Raw genomic sequence first — 22,170 nt, forward strand, 5'->3', positions numbered from 1 at the left:
GTGTTTGTGGAAAACGGGAAAATGATTTAAAAACTCAGAAGAGACAGGCCGAGGGACGGGACCTGGGGAGGGGGGAGGGAGGGTTCTTGCTACGCGGTATGTGTGGACTGTCAACTGCCAAGTAAACGGCGCCCCCAAAAGAAGTAAATATGCGGCTAGTTTCGTCCAAGTGAGAGGAGCCTGAGTTCGGAGTGGAGTTGGTTTCTCCGACCGGGGGTGGGGTGGGGGGAGAAACTCCATTGGTTTTGGCTGCACCGGGCGTGGGGAGGGGGGACCGAGGAGTGTAAACACAGCAAAGCAAAAGGTGAGGGTTACAGCGTTAAGACACCTTCTCGTAGAGTTGATAAGGGCCTCTCAGACGGTTACGAGCAAAACATAATCCCGTAACGTTAGCGAGCCGCAGCCAGCTAGCTTGGCCATAAATCCTGGATGGCAACCGAGCGGTTGTTATGGAAGGTAAGTGACAGCTAGCTGGTTTCGTTAAGACACGACACAGCCGTACAGTGTCATTTGTTAGTTTACCACTACTGGCTGTAAATCACACTAGTCAAATGCTTATTTAAATAAATTCAAGTATATTATAGCGGAGTGTCTTGACAGTTTTGCTAGTTGCTTGTGAGTACCAAAGCTACTTGACACAGTTGTTTTCAGAACATGCAGCTCACAAAAAAAATGTTGAATTTCTCACTGTGTGTTGGTAAACTTGGGAGGCGTGGCGTAAACAGTAACGGGACTACGGACCTGCCCTGTCGGAGCCAGCCTTATCTTTTATTTTGGTGTTCATGGTTCAGAATACAGCGTGGGACACATACAGTTGGATCATTTAAGGTCTTAATTAGCTTTACGGCGAATTTTCTGTCTGTGCATAAGTCTCTTAACCAGTCACGCGCCTCCCTGCTGGGCGTCAGGTTTCATCTGTCCTTGTCTCTTATTACCTTGCCTGGTTGTTGTAGGGCGCATGTGCCTGGTGTATATAACTTAACTGTATGTGTTTATAGTCAGTGTTGCACTCTAGGCTGCAGTTTTGCCCTTGCACTTTGTTTTTGTGGGTCTCTAAACAATAGTTTGGTTATTACTACAAATTAATACCAGATCAAGAGTGGGCATATCTGTTTATTAAAATTTTGTTTGCCAGTCAATAATTTGAATACACAGGTGGCTGTAAATAAGTAGGCTTTGTTTGGGACATTTGGCAGTGTATTTTGCTCATTTAAACCGAGAAACAAGCTAATTTTTAATCCCTTTACCTTCTTGAAGTGTTTGCCTTTGATTAATAAGATACTGTGGTTTGTCTTTTTTATTATTTATTTAACATATCTGTTTGGGTTTTTTCCCCCCGTTAAACCTTAGTGTGCTGCTTGCTGTGTGATCTCCTTGAGAGTGGATCTGCCAAGCTGAGTCCCTCTGAACGGCAGGAAGCCTCCCTTAGCGGCGGTGCGACGATGACCGAGCTGGTTGCCAAGTGGGCCTGTGAATACTGCACATACGAGAACTGGCCGTCAGCCATCAAGTGCACCATGTGCCGCGCTCAGAGGCCCAGCGGGGGTGCCATCATTACTGAGGAGCCCTTCAAGTGCAGCCCTGCCCTGGATGCCAGTGTGCATCAGTGGGGCCCTGCAGACCTCAGCAACAGTCCATCTCAGGGGGGATCTAGCTTACTTATTTGTCCAGACTCCAGCGCCCGACCCCGCATTCGCATTGCTGACGTACCTGAGCCTAGTAGTAAGTGGTCGTGCCACATGTGCACCTATCTGAACTGGCCTCGAGCTATCCGGTGTACTCAGTGCCTGTGCCAGAGGCAGCAGGCTCAACAACAACAACACCAACAACAGCATGGGCAGCATGCAGCCCATCAAGGACATCATACCCAGCAGCCACGCAGCCCCACAGAAACACCCCAGACCTCAGGCTCTGGATGTCGCCCCTCTCCCCCAACCACCACTACAGACACTTGTGAGGAATATAATGACCGTAACAGGCTCAACACTCATACACAGCACTGGACCTGCACTGCCTGCACTTATGAAAATTGGGCCAAGGCTCTCAAGTGTGTTGTGTGCGATCACCCCACACCCAATAGTCTGCTGGCTGAGCCCATCGAACTGGCATCGGAACCTGAGAGTCAACAATCATCCTCAAAACTTGACCAGGACAGGGACAACAGGAGGGCTGTTGTTGGCCACATGGTTAGTCAAGGAGTAGGAGGTGTGGTGGGTGGTGTAGGGAGTTGTAGCAGCAGCCAGAGGAGGTCACCGCCAACGTTAAAGCGGGAGTCAGAGGTGAACATGGACTTTCAGAGGATTGAACTGGCATCAGGCGCTGGGATTGGGAGCAAAGAAGATCTTGAGGTGGATTTCAAAAAACTCAAGCAGATTAAGAACAGGATGAGACGGAGTGATTGGCTGTTCCTCAATGCTTGTGTTGGTGAGTTTTTAAGGATGGATGACTTCACTGAAGTATGTTTGACTTGTATTTTGCTTATGTTATGAGATGGGCAGTGAGTCAAGTGAATAATATAAGGCAAGCTAACACCGTGAAATGACATTTTTCCCAAATTTGTGTGAATGATTCACAGTATGTTGCTTAACAACCTGCAAGGCAACTATTTACTAAGCAGTTTATAGAACTGTATCTAGATTATCTTGAATGTAATCTTAACATTGCAGACACACTATGTATGCTTGGAAGTCCTCTGTATTCAGCTAGTAAAAAATTCACTATAAAGACAGCAAGTGTCCTGCCACCCACACTGTACACTGGCGAATGCAGAGTGGGAGGAAGGATGCGCATTGTAGGAACAACTAGTTTTTTCTTTTTTTCCCTCTCTCACACCACTGTCTTACTCTTTCTCTTGCCTTTTTCATGGATGAGTAGCGTTTGTTCTGTATGCCCACTCAACCTCCCGTCTGTTTTCCTTATCTGTCCCTCTGACAGTTGATTATTCTGTGTTATATATACTGTGTTATATATGCACAAATTTGACAGTCATGCCTGCATTTGGTATCGCAATGAAGTCCTTTTAGTGATTAAAAATTGTGCCTTTTTCCCTGCTACATTCCTCAAAACCTGTAAGAGCAATATCACTGCAGATAGTTTGTTTCTGGCTCTGCTCTGGGTCTCTTGCTGCATGTCAGATGTTGAATTCCCTCATGTCTGTGTCGCTTGTTCCCGTGGGACAAAGTCTCATCTGGTCAAAAATTTCTCTTGCAAGTAGGCATGATTTTGTTTAGGCTTATTCAAGTGTTAACATTCCTTATCTGATTGGAAATGTCTCCTAATTCATTCCTCTTCTGTTAAAGGAAAAGAAATCAAAGACATCTCTTTAAATTCACTCCCTATTTGGCAGGTTCACTAGACATACTTCGGAAAGTTTTATATCAATATCTGCCTCATGCCATCTGTTCTGATCTGAGGAATAATATCTGTGTTTATCAGCACAGACATTATTCTGTGTCTTAGAACTGCTGCTCATGTGGAACCACAGACACATATTGTTTGTTTTGTCGTTAAGGTGCTCAAATGCTGCACTACTGTTAATAAGTTTACCATTTAATAAGAGAAAGGAAATAACAAAAAGTGTCAATAATCCTCCATTTTAAAAGTATCTGGTATACTTTTAAGTATAAAATGATGCTTTACAAAGCTTTACAAATTAATACAACCTTTGTCACTTCAGTCAGCATTGACACATCAAACCTGCTTTGGATAACCTTGGGCTATGTTCAGCATGAGTTCTACAGATACATGCTATAAAGACGGCTGCAGCTTCTGGGTCTGAAACGTGAAGCCTCTGCAGATGTGCCGATGTGCCTTAAACCTGAGAAGCTTTTCATACCCAGCAGGGCCACTTCTATTTGTTGCCAAAAAAGTTCACTTGTATAGAAGTCTACTGGAAAACTGCCCTCAGCCCACTTTGTGATCTCGAGCATTTTCTTGATGACTTTTTGGTTAAGTCACTAGATTGAAGAAATTTTGAATAAAACATGAAGCTCAGTTTGTAAATTATGGTAGTTATTAGACACAGAAATGAGGATCATCCAGGGTTATCCCTATTGGTTAATGATTTGTTAATCTTAAATTGTTAGCCCATTACTCTACAGTGTCCTCACTGTCAGAACCACTCCTTGCTTGTCAGCTTTAATTAGAAAACATTTGAAAAAAAGATGGCAATGGTGAAAACGCCCAGCTTGAGACTTGAGACATAACAGGTCTTCACTAACAAATGGGAGACGTCACGGTGGTTATGTGGTTCTACATCAGGCCTGGTCACGGGTTCTGATCCTGCATGAAGCCAGACTAAAGCGTGAAATATGAAATAACACGTCATGCAAGAGTAATAGAAATCACATGTTTTTAAGGCTGCATGTTTTGACAAACAACATCTGTTGTGCTGCCAAAAATTTTTGTGAGCTGAAAGTTCATAGACATACACCGATCAGCATGAAAACAATAAAATCACCTGCATAATAATATGTAGGAATCCCTGGTGCTGTCAAAGTAACTCTGTTTTGAACATGGACACCTCCTTGGGGTGTCTTTTGGCATCTGGTACCAGAATGCTCACAGCACATCCTTTGGGTGAAGTGCATAATAGGGTGTGTCCTGAGCAACACTGGAGTAATTACTTATAATGTTTTGAAAAACCTAAAACCTTTTCTTACTTAATTACTCCCTGCAGAAAGGTAATTTATTACATTACTCGATATGTTCTGCAGTACTGTACAACATGACCTGAGATTTATTGTCATATAATTCGAATGTACAGTCCCACACATTGACACAAATCCCAGTCCTAAAGAGGATCTTTCTTTTAGTGTTTTATGAAAAACAGCCCAAAGAGCACTTCACAGATGTGCTGTGGCCACGGAGAGTCTACTGTCGCACCAGGTATGGGTACAAGCCCGTCTGCTCATCATAGCTTTTATTATTTGTTCAAGCTTTGGCTAATAGGCTGGGGTCAGCATGCACTCTGGATCCAGGGTTCTTCACTGCTAGCTTCATATGACCATGCCGTCTTTGCTGATGCTTACAAAGAGACACAAAGTTGTATTAGCAGTAGTGGATAGTTGTTTCTGCCACTTTACAGTAACATTCTTGTCCTTTCATGCATTAAAAATGAAAGTAATCTGAGCTCTTCAAAGTCTGTAGACCGTTTTCCTACAGAAGCCAGTTTGAATAGTTTATATAATACAAGTAACAGCATAATTGTTGATTAGGGACTAATGTAATTATTGAAATTAGTACATAAATGCATTATATTATTACAGAAAAATGTAATGTGATTACAGTGATGTCCTCTGTGAATTGGGATGGTTCTGCTGACTCTGCTTGCTGATGCTCAGTCACATAAGGGTGATGAGTTCAAGTCAGTGCTGTGAAGTTTGCCATGGTCCTCAAGCCACACCTGCACATTGTATTTTAAATAGATTGTTAATGTTATTCACTTCAGATTGTCACTGTCAGTAGTTTTAATGTTATGGTAGAATAGTGGATGTGACAAACAGCCTCTCACAAAATCAAACCTGTGATGAAGTGCTGGGGGCAAAGAAGTTAAAATTTCACTCCTATAGTTTTGAAACTGTGGTCACGGTTTCCCAATACCTAAAGTTGTTTACTGAGGAGCCTGATGCACTAAAATTAGCACGATCCATGTAAAATAAGTCAAAAATAGAAAATGCCTGTGGCTGTAGAACTTACCGTCACTCCTACAGTGTGCATGACCCATGATCCTTAAACTGAACACGTGTGGCATTTGTGTTGGTAAATAAACAAAATGCTTAGTATTATGTCATTAAATACCCAGAGGTTTTACTAGAGAACCACACTAATATGGGCAGGATGTGGTTTGGCATCATCTTCCTAAAATAAGCAAGGCCTTTCCTGAGAAAGGTGTAGTCTGGTGTAATTTTGAATTACCGGCACATTTACGGTTGTGCAAAATACTCATGCAGTGTGCGTAGATGCACCGCCATAACATGCTGACATTTAAACTTTTGCTTACTCTCTCTCCTCTTTGACCTGAACTTATTTTCTTGTGTTGCTGGCATCAAATTCAAAATAACCATACATTTTTCAGAATACTGTTCCTCAGATTTACCATTTGATATATTGTTTTTGTTTTGTTTTTTTTAATTATCAGTTAAATAGGATCCAAATGATTTTACAAACCATCACATTCTGTTTTATTTACATTTACACATTTCAAATTTCTTTATTTTAGTAAAAAAGGGGAGTGCTCATACAGCATAAAGACTTGGATCCTCCTACTTTAGGAATGTGAAAGGAAACAGGTGCATAGTCAACGGAAGCCAATGTGAACACAAGGAATGTGCAAACATCAAACAAAATCATGTCCTCCTTTCCCGGTTGAAGGATAAAAGTAATAATGCAGCAATATTTCCACACATTTATACATTGTTGCTATATATATACTTATATAGTTTATGATATAGTTCAATCAGAACATTAATTTAATTCAGTCTTTACCGAAGTCTCATTGTCAGATATGGACAATATCTATCTACAGTATATGGACAGATTTTCCACAGTAAGGGTCCATCTGTAATGTCTCTATCTAGATGCAGTTGTAATGATGGATTGTTTTTAGTTCCCTTAAGACCATGAATATTAATAATTTTATGGTATTCTCTTATGTAATATTTACTCCAAGCTGGCATTAAATATATGAAAAACAACAGAAGTGTATGCAATGAAACTGTTTCTTAATGCCTGTTTTTCCACAGTAGTGTTGAATTATCAGAATCAGAATACTTTATTAATCCCGAAGGAAATGCTAACATTTGTTACGATGCAGCATATCACAATGTTTATAAATCATATTGTTATATTATAAAATGCTAAAACAATGCCAACTTCATTGTTTTGGTTAGGTGTGACATACTAAGGGATTGTCTTGCTAGCCTTTCAGACAAAAAGCAGATTGGTGTGTCAATACCAGCAGGATGCTCAATATAATGTCAGACTACTACAAACCTCATTCAGGGCCATCATTTTGATATGTGATTGCAGGGAAAAGCCAACATGTTACTATTACACCAACAGTAACAAAACAATACACTAAGAAATGCCACTTAGCCAACCCACACAGTACAGAAGAATTTATTACTATAAAATGTGTTTGTAAATTCAGTTGCGCTTTATTAATTTGTGTTTTTCTTCTACTTTTACGTACTTTTTTCAGCAGTGCTCCTGTTAAATAAAGATGTCTAATATGTCCAATCCAGGTGTCCTTGAACAGGAAGGTATGCTGACAGAATATTTACTTCTTCTGTTTTTCTCTCTGAAGCGGCTGTTTAAACAGGAAACTGTACCAATCACAAATAGACTTTGAATCACCCACATCCATCTGTTGATTCTGCTATGATGGAGGCGCCCGCTATCACCATTATTGAAATGTGCGTCCTTTGTAGGAGAAATAGACAAGACAAGAATCACTTAGCCTGATCCATTCTGTCTAATTAGTCTGTCTTTAAGTGTATGTCTGTTTGCATATTGGAGCCTTTTGTGTTCACCAAAGGATCTGTGAGTACAGTACTGACTGCAGGGCTACAGGCACACCCACGCTAATGGAGTGTTTTTTGGAAAGTGGTTTTGTGATCCTTCTATCACGCTGCGCTGCTATTGTGTAGTTTCCCTCCTCATCCCTCACCGCGCTAGCCAGCTCCACATGGCACAGCAAGTCCTTCTACCCACTCCATGTCTCTCTCGCTCTCACTCACATGCAGATTATGCAGCTGAGCATTGTGTGTGGTCCTTTGACGCGAGAACAAAAGCGCAACAGTGTTTTAAGCTATCAAATGTACGAGAGACTACCACATGAGAATTTACTGTATACGCTAGAAATGGGAAGAGGATATTTCTGTGGCTGCTGTCATATTTGAAAGAAATTTACACTTTGATTTTGTTTTCATTACTCATAAAAACACATTTAGCTCAATGTTTTACTCTGCTTAAACTACTAATAGGTTATTTTGTCTCACTGTGGTTGATCACAGAACTAGAGGCTTGCACAAGAGTTATTATAGCTTTGTATTTTCTATCAGTTTTTACCCCTCAGCTGCAAAAGGTTGATGGGGTATTGTCATCACCCTGCAGGGCAAGCGTACAGGTGGCGTGGACACCCAAGTTTGTGAATGCGATAACTCGAGAACGAGACCACGTAGAATTTTGAAATTGATACCATAGGCGCATCTACTAGGAGGCTGAGGGATACCAGTACTTTCTTTGTTTTTTTGTAGGGTTAACTTTTTGTTTTCAGTTCCGTTTCAGTATTGGTTTTTCTTATTTAAATGTAGCATTTATTGTATAAGTGTTTTAATTATGTTTTTATATTAATTGCAATGTCAGGATTAGTTTGATGATTATAATGCTGATAATAATTTGGCAAATTGTAAGATTTACGAAGTTCAGAAGAGTGCAATAATAAAATTCAATATTGCAAAAATCAAAATAACAAAGACTAAAGCTGAGCACATTTCCTGTTCCTGATTTTTTTTAAATTTTTTTTTTTATTATAGCTATTTTTTTATTTACACAATAATGTTTGAGTTAGTTTTTTTTTTTATTTTCTAAAATAAAGCTTCTATATAAATGTTCTTCACAATCTAAGAGGTATTCGGGCAAGAAGCTCATCACACATTGGTTTGTTGCTGATGGTTGGCTGCTAACAGATGAGCCTAGCTCCGGTTGCCTAGGTAACCCTTTACCATATTTACAGCCCTGTGATTTGTCAGTTAGTATCCTTCACTCTCATTGGTAGCCACTTCAATCACTCACCTCTAAGTTCTCTCCTCGCCACATCGAGATGGATCGCTTCTCCTTTAATTTGAGCTTTTTCTTTAGTTTAACTTAAACTTCATTAACCTTCCCTAACAAAGGATGTGAAAACCAAATATGTCAATTTATTTATTTCATTCTGAGCAGAACGTGTTCATAAAAGTCTCCGTCAACTTATATTAAAACATAAAGCTGACTATTAACAGTTCATGTCCGCAAATCACGTGTGTGAGTTCATGGACAAAAATTAAAATTATACTATAACTCAATTTGCAAGTAAACATACAATTTTGCAGTGCTTCATTGCATATGCAAAAGTTAATATATTAAAAAAATCTGCTGGTTTTTTTTTTTTTTTTTTTTCACAGAATGACTCTTCCTGCAGTAGTGTCTCATTAGCTGGTAACTATTTGAGTTTGTTCTCTGGAAGTTGGTTGTTTCATTTACACTTTGCACCAGAAAAGAACAGACACACCAACAGCTGCTCAAACATATCCATCAACGCTTATGCTACAACATAAACATGAAGATTAAGGAGGTGAAAAAAACATCACACTCTGATGATCACACTCTGCCCCCTGATGTCTTTTCCCCTTGACTTCAAAGTCAGCAAAGTCTCAAAGCTGTCACAGCTGCCACAGAGATAAAGCACATTCAGATCTCCAATATTTCATATATTTTAGTGTAGTGTAAACTGACCTCTGCGCAAGGTTGTCTTTTTATGTCTCTGCTGTGTTAAGACTTGGTGTGATTCGACTGCATTGGTCAGCACGTCTGCTCATTTCCTATTTTTTCCACAGCCAAAAGTGGACTGTTAAAGGATTTATTTTTCTCAGCAGAGCCTTTTCATTTTTATATTTTAAATGTCTTCATGAAAATGATTGCCAGTTAAATGCACAAAATTTGTGCTAATGTGGGGCAAAGCAGGAAAAAAAAAAAAGGTCTTCTCTTCAAAACTGTGTCCACAGTGATCACTTGGTAACATTGTTTATTGATGGGAGCTTTCTCCTTCCCCCTCTTTGTCTGAAAGGTGTTGTAGAAGGTGACCTGGCAGCTGTGGAAGCCTACAAGACATCGGGAGGTGACATCGCAAGACAGCTAACGTCCGACGAGGTGCGCCTATTAAACCGGCCCTCAGCATTCGATGATGGCTTCACGCTGGTTCACCTAGCCATCCGCTTCCAGAGACAGGACATGCTGGCAGTGTTGCTCACAGAGGTCAGTGCAGACTTGGTTCGCTTTCAGAAATCACCTACCCTAAGGTATCAACTTTCTGAATTATGTTTGTAGATTATCAAAGCACTAGACCATATTAAATACGTGACTATATAGGTCATACTGTAGATGATTAATTACAAGACGCTTTGTCGGCTGGGATCTTCATGTTTAGCTTTTAAGTCCTTGTAGCAGAAATTGTGGTGCCCAGTTTGTGTCTGTTTTCATAGGGCTTCAGCTGCACAGAGTAAAGGATTTGGGGATCTTGCCTGAAGTCCTTCAAAACGGCAGGAGCATAGTTGGCTTAAGTTGGCATTTTAATTGTTTTTAACGCTCCGTTTCACTTCACTACAAAGGCATACTTTGTATATTATAACTTCTGTGTTCTTTGTAGGATGTACTCAACTGTAAATGATAGTCTGCAAAGCTTTGCATATAACCAACACACAACCATGGTGGTCTCTTTTGTCTGTACAAGTGTCCTCGAAGTGCTCTGCTTTCCTCTCACAGTCCAAAAATATACCTGTTAGACTCACTGGCGATTTTACAATTAGCTGCAGTTGTGAATGTGAGAGTGTGAATGGTTGTCTGTGTCTGTGTTAGCGCTGCTTACATGTACTGGTGACATGTTCAGGGTAGGGTTGCACAATTATGGCCAAAATGGTTATCACAATTGTTTGGATCAATAATAAGATCACCGTTATCTACTGAATTATTTATTGATTTTAGCGACAAAATGTTTTATTTATAAATGACACTCCCCTACACTGCTCCTTTATTTCCGTTGCATTGTTTTGCTGCTTGATGATGGACAATTCATACTAGCAACCATTTAATTATTTTTCTTGGCCTTCGTGTATTGATTACACTGTAGTTAGTGGTGTGTTTTCAGGTGGTTGAATGGGTTAGTTGTGTTGGTTTGTCGTGCAGACGCAGCTCTACAGGACTCTTTGAATATGGTTCATTCTTGGTTAATACCACTCGCCCTAAATCTGAAATATTTTCAACCAACCAATGATGATCCACTTCTGGGAACAGGTTCTTCACCTTCTGCTGTGCCAGACACTTAATTTTTGTTTTGTAGTTTTGTCATTTTAATGTAGTGTTACTTGTCCAGGCTACATCCAGGAAACTTCATGCTGCATAATACAGGGAAAACCACTACGACTGGCACAGGCAGGCACGTCATCGAACTGTAATTTAGGGAGTGCTTGATCTGGTTTTTCTTTGTATTGTTGAAGCACACATTTTCAGTGTCGGCTGTTTGTGTTCATTTGTTTTGTGGGTAGCCAAAATCACAATCGTGATTGACATTCGATTTATTGTGCAGACCTAGTCCAGGGTGTACCCAGTCTCTCACTCAGGCTCAGCTGGGACAGACTCATACACCCCATGCCCCTAGCTGGAGATGCGATTAAGAAAATGCATGGATGGAAAGTAAAATTAGGCTCAATCTAAAAAAAACAACAACTTTTAATTAGATAACACCTACACATGGATACTTTAAATAAATATTAAATAAGAAAAATACTATTGGTTGAGCTCTTCTACTCAACCTAGTAAATGTAGTTTTATTTCTGAATATGAGTATCTGCATGACCCCAAAATTGGCTTCAAGCTTCTTCTCCTACTCTCGTTTAGTGAGATCAGCCAGGAGAAGTCCTAGGACCAGAGTGTTTTTAGGAAAGAGAGGGACTAAATTCAGCTGCACACTCCTGTTCCACAAACTGTATAATAATATGTTCCTCTGTCAGTAATTATTTAATAGCATTGGTATTATATGTTCAGCATCCTGGTGTGTCTGTGCAGTGAGGCTCGCTGAGTTCATGTGTGTCTGCTTGAACTGTGCATGTGCTGATGTTGATTGCACCCCTCTTGCCTTCAGCACTGTGATCCCGGATTATCTGTACACACACCTCTTCACCCACACTCAGCCGCTGCCCCAGTTTCTTTTCCAACAGGGTTAGTGAGTAACCACTGGATCATGTCTCTGAAACGCCCCAAAGCTGACACCTGCGTGAACTTGCTGTGTCCTGGAGGTGATTTAGATTTGATTAGTGAAAGTAAAATTAGCTCAGAACACAGTGAGCTAAGTCTTCTGCCTACAGACCCCAAAATGAATGACTTTCCCAAGTATTCAGACAGCGAATGTGGTAGAATTTGTTTAAATGGCATCTCCAGAAATTTACTAGGTTTATTTAAAAGGAGAGATAAATCGGATGCTTCACACAGTCATAATTTTACCGCTTTGCTCATAATCTCTCTCTTCATAGAAGGTTTTGGTTTTTCAGTCTAGGTAAGAATATAAAAATGAACTGACTTCTTTTCTTGTTCTTGGCCTCTCTAAATTGACATAACGTATCAGACAAAAAGGATTTGTTCAGAATAATCTCTCCAGATCTCTTTATCTTAACTCCATCAGATATTATCAAAGTCAAGTGACTTTCAGGGCGCTGAAGCTGTGACTGTTAAATTTTATTCTTCTTAGGCCTCGGTGGAGCAATGCATTCAGTTGGTTTTGCATTAGTTTGTGGTTTTATGGTTCTTTGTAGTTGCAGGAAATGCTCTTGCTTTTTTCTTATTCTGTGCATCCTGTACGCTTTATGTAGATTTAAATTCTCTCTCTATATGCTCTCCTCTCTGCAGGTATCCCAACAGGCAGCCAAGTGTATTCCAGCCATGGTTTGTCCCGAGCTAACAGAGCAGATCCGTCGTGAGGTAGCCGCCTCTCTTCACCAGCGCAAGGGAGACTTCACCTGCTATTTCCTCACCGATCTAGTGACATTCACCCTGCCTGCAGGTCAGCACCGCATTAGCAGACAAACGAGTAAATGCAGCCAGAAAAAAAACAGTTTACAAAATATCATAACATAAATTCCAGAAGCCGTTCAAAGTGTCTGTAGCTGAATAAACCCAGCCAAGCCATTCCGTCTGGCTTTCCGAGTGTGTATCAGAATGCTTGTTTTGTTTACTTCTGGCGTATAAGATTGCTTGTTGCTCGATCGCTGCGGGGACATAATGCCACGGTTGTCTGTTTCCAGCTGCCACAACATGGAGGCTACATTGTTTGTGTATTGTAATAGCAAACTGAAAATACCACGTACTGCCAACTATGCACCAGCCATGCTTGACTTTCATTCATAGCAAAGCCATATTTAGTGTTTTGCCAGTGTGTTTTGGTAAAATTGCAGGCATTCAGTGCTATTTCTGTTGAATTGTACTGTGTGGAACTGATCTAGTGGTTCAGTCTGAAGCTGGTAGCTAAGCTAAGGATTTTTGTTTTGCAGAGTGTTCAGGACATGCCGACCTTGGCTTCTGGCCACTATAGAAACCCATTCTGTTCAGTTCCACTAAGTCAATGCATTCATTTATTTTAGCTAAAGAATAAGCTACTGTGCTGAGCAGAGCTCAGGGCAGAGAGTGAAAGCCATGGGCTGTTGTGAAGAGAACAAAACATGGTGGCTTGAGTTGAAATGAGTCAGAGAAATTTTTCTGTCATTTTAGTAAAGTTTTACAGGTAGTTAAAACAAAGATGCACACATCTATCAGGGTAAAATGTAAATCAAACCAAGACCTGCTCCTATTCCTCTTCTTTGTGTTTCAGACATTGAGGACTTGCCTCCAGCAGTTCAGGAAAAACTGTTTGATGAGGTGCTGGACCGAGACGTACAAAAAGGTGGAAATATTTACTCTTTTCTGCTTTATGAACACATATCACATGCCGTCCTCAAGTATCCATGCACTTATTTTTAGCATGTGAGAGAGAAACCAGATCCCCTGATGGTCTGGCTGCTTGGCACACAAGGGGAGTCCCCTCACAAACTGTATACTATAACAGGGAGGCAGCAGAAGGCTGGCTATGTTGTCTAACTGGTATTTTCTTGCTTGCAAACAGTTTTTTTTTCTTCTTCCTGTTTGTCAATCTGCCAAGCGCTCTCACTTCAGGATATGTACCAGTTGCCTTTGTCCTAATCAGCCTAAATGAGTTTTAGGAATTTCTTTGATCATTGCTGAATGATTGTACTTCCTTTCAGGTCACACATAAACGCTTATAAAAGCCGTCACCTTTCTTCCTGAAGGTCCCTGCTCTTTTGTGTAGCCTTCTCTGTGGTTCACCGTCTCAGTGTGTGTCAAACATTGTATTAGGCCATACAGTATCTTTATTTCTGTCTTTATCTCTTTTTAGGTTTCCTGTCATAACCTGAGCCTGAGTAGTCATTTGGTTTTGTGGTTTACAAGCAGACATTGTTATGTCACTACTATTTTCACAGATGTGAGCAGGCATTAGCTAATACTGAAACACCATGACCACTGTACAACCACACTGTTGCACTTCCTTGTACAGCATGTTTCCTTATTATTATCGTTATTGCTTGAATTTTATTTTATTTAATTTTTGAAGAGATATCCTGCCGTCTCCCCTCTTGTTTAGAACTTGAAGAGGAGTCTCCCATCATCAACTGGTCCTTGGAGCTGGGGACTAGGTTAGACAGTCGACTTTATGCCCTGTGGAACCGCACAGCTGGGGACTGCCTCCTTGACTCCGTGCTGCAGGCTACGTGGGGCATCTATGACAAGGACTCAGTACTCCGCAAAACCCTCCATGACAGTCTGCACGACTGTTCTCACTGGTAAGGCGACGCCACGGGGATTAAGTGTGTAGTTCGAGCTGATTTGCACTTGTCTTTTAAATCAATTCAAATTATGTTACATTGAATGACACAGTGCACCAAACATAAAATTTAGACAGGTGTTAACAGAAATTGGAGCTTGTATGTTGCTCTTTTTAATGACTAGTAGTTAGGAGACAACTTAAATAGGCAAAAAAGCTACATTTTTTAAGTACTATAGTCTGAATAAACAGGGATATGTTTACTCTTAACTTATTGCCGACAGACATCCCTGTCTCGTCCAGTGTTTCCTTTTTTTTTGCTTAGCTGACCTTTTTACACAGAAACATTCGTGGATCATGAAATGACTGAGCTCAAGTGCACCACTGAAGGAAAACAAAAGCTTGACTTTCAAAAGTGTCAAGTTACATTTTGTTTTCCTTCAGCGTGTCTATGGAACATGTGGTTTAGAGGCCGGGGTCTACGAATCCTAAGTTTAGATTGGCAGCTTATAAAGAGATCAGAGACTTTGATCTGGAAATAAGAAACAAGGGCTTTTTTATTTTTTATTTTATGTCCTCAAAGATCTGTTATGACTCCTGCATCTTCTTAGTTTAATTGGAAAAACCCCCAAAACATTCTCTTCTTTAAACTTCCACACGAAATTATTTAAGTTGCACCCTGAATCACGAGTGGCTCCAAAATGATTGCGATGTTCCAAAACATGCTCATAGGTGCAAGTGTTCAGGCAGATGAAAATTGAATGCAGGCTTCTGGTGTCAAACTCACATAAATTGTTCTGTACACGAAAGAGACAAGAAAAAAAAAGAAAACACATTTTTGAGTGGAGGGGCACGGAGTCTGACTCCAAAGCCCAGCGTGACTCACGTCTATTTGTGAGAAACAGTGGGTTTTTTGGTGAGATAATTGCTGTTTAGATATAATGAGTAATGCCATCCAGCCCAAACCACGACAGACGTGGAGGAATGTAGTCAATTGCAAGCCCACGCCTTGCTGCACAGAGGTCAAATAATGTCACAGGCTAAACAGTTTGTGTGCGTGTGTGTATCTGTGTGTGTCTGTGCAGGTTTTACACCCGCTGGAAGGAGTGGGAGTCGTGGTATTCCCAAAGCTTTGGTCTGCACTTTTCCCTCCGAGAGGAACAGTGGCAGGAAGACTGGGCTTTCATACTGTCCCTTGCCAGCCAGGTATATGTACATGGAAGTAAACACACTCACACACAAACATGGAGGACAGGAGCTTGATGTGCTTAAAACGTGATACGCTAATAATGCATGAATTATGCAAGAAGTTTTACTGCTCTTGGTGCAGTATACTTAACCTGTAATGCCCTCTGAAAGTGCATCCTGTCTGTCATCAGCACTTCTCTGCTTCTCACTGCTCTTTGTGACCTCACTGACTAAGTATTTGGGTGGGCTGTTATTATATCTGGGTGTGAAAGCTCATTAAATTAGTGTTTTCCATGTTTTCACATTTAGAGTATCCTGGCTGCATTCAAGAACCCTCATTTTATCGCTTCCCTGAGTCCTAGAGCATTGTTTTGTATTTTTCTGACTTTGTGTGTGTGTGGGGTTTTTTTGTTTTTTTTTCTTTTGCAGCCAGGATCCAGCTTGGAACAGACCCACATTTTCGTTCTTGCACACATACTTCGTAGGCCTATCATCGTCTATGGAGTAAAGTACTACAAAAGTTTCCGTGGTGAAACACTCGGGTACACCCGTTTTCAAGGTGAGCAAGAAATAACGTTTCGGTCAAATATTGTTTGCTGTTGTGCTCAGCATCATTCCAGCGGACGTAGAACTAGACTTCCTTTGTGAAATAGTTCCAGCCTACGTGTGTGTGTGTGTATATAACTTTCATAGGTGACATAACTGCCCCTCTGATCCGTCAGTAATTATTGTTTACAACAGTTATTAGTCTAGTGTCTTTCATTTAATGGGTAATTTTGCTCCATGTTGCTCAAAATAACAAAAACAACATAAAATGCCAGGATGAGTCACAGGAGCACGGAGAATTCATATTGTGGTTGCAGACATCCAGATACAGCTGAACATATGAAAATCATCAACAGTCAAACAATCCTGAGAGCACCGAGAGCGGGGGCCACCTTTACAACTAGCAGTAAAAACAGTCTGGATTCAATTTGCCTGCTGAGTGATGCTGTACAGGGGATGATGAAAGTGCTATGTAAGGGCCAACTGCTTGTGGTAAAGCCTGCCTGATGGACCAGTGATTTACTGTTGCCAGGAGCCAATGTATACACACACATACACACACACACACAGAGGAAGGGGTGCTTATGGGCGCCTATAGAGAGGGGTGGGGTACCTCAATTAAAGTGGTGAACAAGTGAACCCAGTAAAACCACAGCGGTTATTAGGAGAGTAGCAACACACAGGCTCCTCAATAGCGGTGTTGGTTACAGATGTATTCATGAGATGCGAGAGCTGCCTTTGTGTGTTATGGAACTAAAGAAATATGAGACACTCTGTGTTGTCATCCTGCATTGTTTTGTTTTATAATCAGTCTGGTATTTGCAAGTCAGCATTGACTGTTGTGAGACATTTATTCAAGCATTGCTTTCAATCCAGGGTAACTTTGAGTGTTTTCATTTCTGCTGAGCTATTCTTTTACCCTGATGCATGTCAGCACACAGTGTTCTCATAACTATTTCTACATTTGTTTGTGAGGGTTAGTTAGTACCTACTCTAGATTATAATAGCTTGTGTAAAACAAAGTCGTGTATGTGGAAAAAGACAGTTTGAGAGTGAGAGTACCTCTATAAAAGCACATGTTCTAGCAGTTTGCTGGTCTGAAGCATTCAGGTATGTGTTCAGACAAATTCCACAATCTTCCCAGAAGTGGTCAGATGATGCACCTCTCTCCTAAAAAGAACAGAGCTTGGGTTCACAGTGTTAGAGCTAAATAAACCACAAGACATCTGGAACAATGTCATTTGAACGGCTGAGACCAAAGTGGAGATGTTTGTCTATAATGCACACAACCACATTTAAACACAAATGCCTCATATCAGCTGTCAAAGGGGTGCGCTGAGAATCTGAATGACCGTACACTAATCACCTCAACAGTGTGACACCAGTGTGTCTGCTGTGTTGAAACTACAATGTGCAGAGGGTAGATGGCAAAACGTGCATCTAAAGTCACTATAACATATCCTTACCGTGTTGTTGTGAAAAATATCAATTCATTACAAAAATCTGGATTTTAAAGACGAGTCAACATCTAGAGCCAGACTTGCTAACAGTCAGCAGCAGTGCAAAGCTTTCTTTCATCATTAAAAAGCTTCTGGATTTACTAAAGAGGCACAGTGTCAGTTTTGTGACTGCCAGTTGTGGATAGTGCTGTTTTTGCAGCTGACCTTCTGGCATATGTGTTTGCAGGAGTTTCCCTTTGAAGAGGAAAATATCTCAGTCACTCGAGCATGATTTGCTAATGTTCATGGCATGCAGTTTTACTGCAAATTCCCCTAAATCGAACACCAAAAAAAGCCTGTTCTGGTTGTGATCGCTGCTTCTAGGAGTGTTTATTTATTTAGACTGAGAGGGGGAGATTTTATCAGAAGGAGTGCCTAATTGGAATTTTGGTTCGATGGCTCAAAACTGTGAGTACAATGCCAACACTTTGGCTCTGTCCTAAAACTCTTCACTTGAGCATTTAAAGCTGAGCCCAACTTACTTTAATACTGGGATTTTCATGAAACAAAGCAGAAATTAATTAACTGAGCTGTTTATTTTTCCTCAGCAGTGTGCACACAGTGAACGACTTCTCTCTGCTATTTCTAGAACAAATAAAAGTGTATTCATTAACAGACAGACGGCTCATTAATAATTGTAAATAGTGTTTGTGTACGTACAGATCTCAGCTTTATATGGTGGATTAGTTCATAACAATGCAGCTCTTCTTTGAATAAATCCCGAGCTCCACCTGAGTCTCAGTCCTCAGGACCTCATGCACATTTTAATCCTCCTTCAGCCTCCTCTTGTTGACCTAAATGGCATTTTCAGAGGGGAACGTGTAAAACCTGAGCGTGCGCTGTATTTTGATTGGTAGGTTTGCATCAAGCTCTTCCTCAGCTTCCTCATTGGGTCTGCTCGTTTTTGAGACACTAACCTGCACCGCTCACCAAAGAAGGCTGATTATTCCCCTGTAATTGTGGCATCACAATAATCACTTTGTAAATGTGTGAAATTAAATGCATCATGTTTTATGTAGTGATTGATTGTAAATCCTTCCCTCCTGCTTGTTTAGAAGTTCTATGACTGAAGCAAAATATTCTCCATCCATCAATTATCCCAGCTGACTCAAAGTAAAACAGACCTTACTAATGCCCTGGAATTATACAGAATACACTTTGATAAATTAGTTCATAATCTGGATTTAGAGATCAGACATAGAGAGTGCTTGCAAGGCTGGATGAGAAGCAGATTTTCTTCCAGCAGCATGATCTTCAGAGTCTAGCTGTGCATTTAACAGGTTATTGCTGAAAATACAAAACAGATTATGATATGAAATGGAAAATACATGGTCAGATGGTCCATCGCAATGATCCTTTCATAAAAGACAGCCCCAGTGTATCCTATCCTAAAGGAGGTAGTGAAAGTGTTGAAACGCCTTTGGAGAAGTCAAACAGCTCCTATTATGGTACTTCCAGTTTATGTAATTCGGTTAGGAACTTAACTGAGCAAAATGAACTACTGGAAAATGCACAAGCTGTTGCAATGGACTAGTAAAAGACCATGCCAATCTCCAACTGACTACAATGTTGTGGGTGGGATCTTTAGAGAGTTGTGCATGAACGAATGTCCACAAACTTCTATAAAATGAAACGATATCTGAAAGGAACGTGACCTAAAATTCCCCCACAATGATGTGAGAGATGGATAAAGTCGTAGGGGAAAATATTATGTCAAGTTATCGCTGTTACAAACCTTTAAATCATGAGGTGTACTTAGTAGTTGTTTGGATCTTTTTTGTTTTCTATTTAAAGGAAGTACGTCATAATTCATCTTCTCCTTGAATCATAACACCAAAATAATTCAAAATATTCAAATTAAATATTTTAAGTTTGCTCACAAAAGTAGTAAACAGATGTGCATCCTTTTTTGTCAGCGTTTCAGACTCTGCTGCAGTAGTGTAGTAGTCTATTTTTTATATATTTGTACAGTATATATTTATGCAGTACCAAAAGATATAGTATAGTGAATTTGTGTCTTTTACGTCCCTCCAGGTGTGTACCTGCCTCTTTTGTGGGAGCAGAGCTTTTGCTGGAAGAGCCCCATCGCTCTGGGATACACGCGGGGCCACTTCTCAGCGCTGGTGGCCATGGAGAACGATGGCTTTGACAATCGCGGCGCAGGCGCCAACCTCAACACGGACGATGACGTGACAGTGACGTTCCTGCCTCTGGTCGACAGCGAGAGGAAGCTGCTTCACATTCACTTCCTCTCAGCGCAGGAAGTAAGGCACTCAACAGACGTGGTGTTTTTCTACTTTATTAAGTGGCTGCATTATGCTCATTTACAGGTACAGGAAAAGACTGTAAAGACAGATGTCGCCTGTATGCTTTCCATTTTTCTTTTTAGCTTTTCACCTGCTTTTAGAAACTACAAAATAAATTGCTTAGACTGTATTTAAAAGATGGATGTACCCATCATGATGTTACCCAATGATTTCTGGACTCCAGATTTTGGAGCCTCAGTGTGAGTGTTTTGGCCAGCGCTGTTAGTTGGAGGAGCCAGAAATGGCCACAGTTAGACCAAAGGGTGGAGAGTTGTTATCAGCTGGTTAGTGTGGTGCTTCCATAAACTATATGTGTGCAACAAACACACAGAGATTTGCTAATTAGTAACACTGAAGTTAAGTTCAGTTCTTTCTACAGCATAAAAAGTGGTATGAAAACACAGTGACCCACTTCCAGTGTTGTTTACTGGACTGGTGGCGGTGGTTCCTCTGAAATACAGCTTTGACGTAGCTGTGGGCAATGGTTAAATGATCAAAACTAACAGCAGCATAGCTACACAGCGTTTAACATTAAGGATTTAATTACTATTCCAGGGACGGTGCTGCCAATAATAAAGAAATTCACTCAGTCTGCAGTTCCTCTGGTGTCAGACGTGCAGAAAGGAAAAAGTATCTGAGGAGTTAGCAAATGCAGATCTAGCCAGTAAATAACAATGTCAGACTTGGAGCTGCCATTCTTTGTTTGTGGGTATTAAAACTCTCCACTAGAGGCGTTATGCAAATGTGTTACATACAGAAAAGCCGTGGGGGAAGAACCTGTACTACAGACTAGCAGTTTCAGGAAGTTCAGCAGCAGGTAGATGTGGTCTGGACCGTGTCACTTTGTAAGCCTTGCTTCTCTTATTCTGTTCTGAGTTACTGTTCAGAAGGAGTAAGCGGTGTTTGGGCTGTAGTGAGGTGACAGGGCTCCCTCTGATGGTCATGTCTGTCCCCTCCTGTCCTTCAGATGGGTAATGAAGAGCAACAGGAGAAGCTCCTGCGGGAGTGGCTGGACTGCTGCGTGACAGAGGGCGGCGTTTTGGTTGCGCTTCAGAAAAGCTCCCGCCGCCGCAACCACCCGCTCGTCACTCAGATGGTGGAGAAGTGGCTGGACGGCTACCGCCAGATCCGCCCCTGCGCCTCGCTGTCCGACGGCGAGGAGGAGGAAGACGACGACGACGAGGAGTGACGAAGCTGAAGTGGAGGGAGGCTATCTGCTGGGGGGCAGGACTCCTCCCCCATCCTCTCTCTTTTAGTTTTTCTTTGAGTTGGGGATTTTTGTTGTTGTTGTTGTTGTAGTAGTATCCCCCCCCCCCCCCCCCCCCCCTTTCCTGACACGGACAAACTGTGAAAAATCTTCAGGAGAGGGCAGGGAACCACGAGCCCCCACCAGACCTCCACCTGACAGAAGACACTACTGCTCTTCTGGCAAACACAGGCGCTCGGATATACACAAACACTTTTCTCAGACCAGCCTGAGTCTAACGGAGAGAAAAAAGATTTACGAATGCAAATTTTTGATTTGAGTTTTAAATGTAAAAGAAGAAAAAAAATATCTTTATCCATAGATGTAAATGCATGTGGTTGTAAAAAACAAACAAACAAAAAAAAAAGAGTGTAAGGAAATATACCAGCAGTGATTCAAATACTTTATATCCATTCAATATGGGCACTGGGGAAAAAAAGAAGCGCACATCCAAGTTTTTTCCAGATAAGAGTTGGCTTGTTTGGCTTTTTGTTTTCAAACAGGCATGGACAAAGCCAATAAATCTTATTATCTCCAGAAGATTAATGAAAAAAATGAGAGATTCTGTAATCACAAATGACTTTAATCCTTAATACTAAGCACTGCACATTTATTAAAACATTTCTATATAAATACAGTATCATTGCTTGAATTGAGGTCACATATGAAGCTCTTGAAAAGGGAGATGTTCCCTTCACAAGTCAAATCTACACTCACTAAGTTTTAGCGCACTAACGTTCATGTTGGATCTCTTGGTTTACC

General features: G+C 40.9%; 1 protein-coding gene across 3 annotated transcripts; it reads left to right on the forward strand.

Moving 5' to 3' along the window:
• The first annotated feature begins 218 nt into the window (after positions 1-218).
• Positions 219-21,817, forward strand: zranb1b (zinc finger, RAN-binding domain containing 1b). Of its 3 annotated transcripts, none has more exons than XM_085477450.1 (10): positions 219-304; positions 1,351-2,424; positions 9,827-10,014; positions 12,658-12,811; positions 13,616-13,687; positions 14,444-14,642; positions 15,709-15,829; positions 16,241-16,370; positions 19,891-20,120; positions 21,130-21,817. In XM_085477450.1, exons 2-10 carry the CDS (start codon positions 1,443-1,445, stop codon positions 21,349-21,351), a joined length of 2,298 nt encoding a protein of 765 aa, XP_085333576.1. In that variant the 5' UTR covers positions 219-304; positions 1,351-1,442; the 3' UTR covers positions 21,352-21,817. The 3 variants fall into 3 exon arrangements, with proteins under 3 accessions (XP_085333576.1, XP_085333574.1, XP_085333575.1); XM_085477448.1 differs by having other exon boundaries at positions 251-456; XM_085477449.1 differs by lacking the exon at positions 219-304 and adding an exon at positions 755-828.
• The last annotated feature ends 353 nt before the right edge of the window (positions 21,818-22,170 follow it).

The sequence above is a fragment of the Copadichromis virginalis genome, linkage group LG13 (genome assembly GCF_057382275.1).
Source record: "Copadichromis virginalis isolate Kocher_CV1m ecotype Utaka linkage group LG13, C_Virginalis_male_GT1.1, whole genome shotgun sequence".
NCBI classification, from domain to species: domain Eukaryota; kingdom Metazoa; phylum Chordata; class Actinopteri; order Cichliformes; family Cichlidae; genus Copadichromis; species Copadichromis virginalis.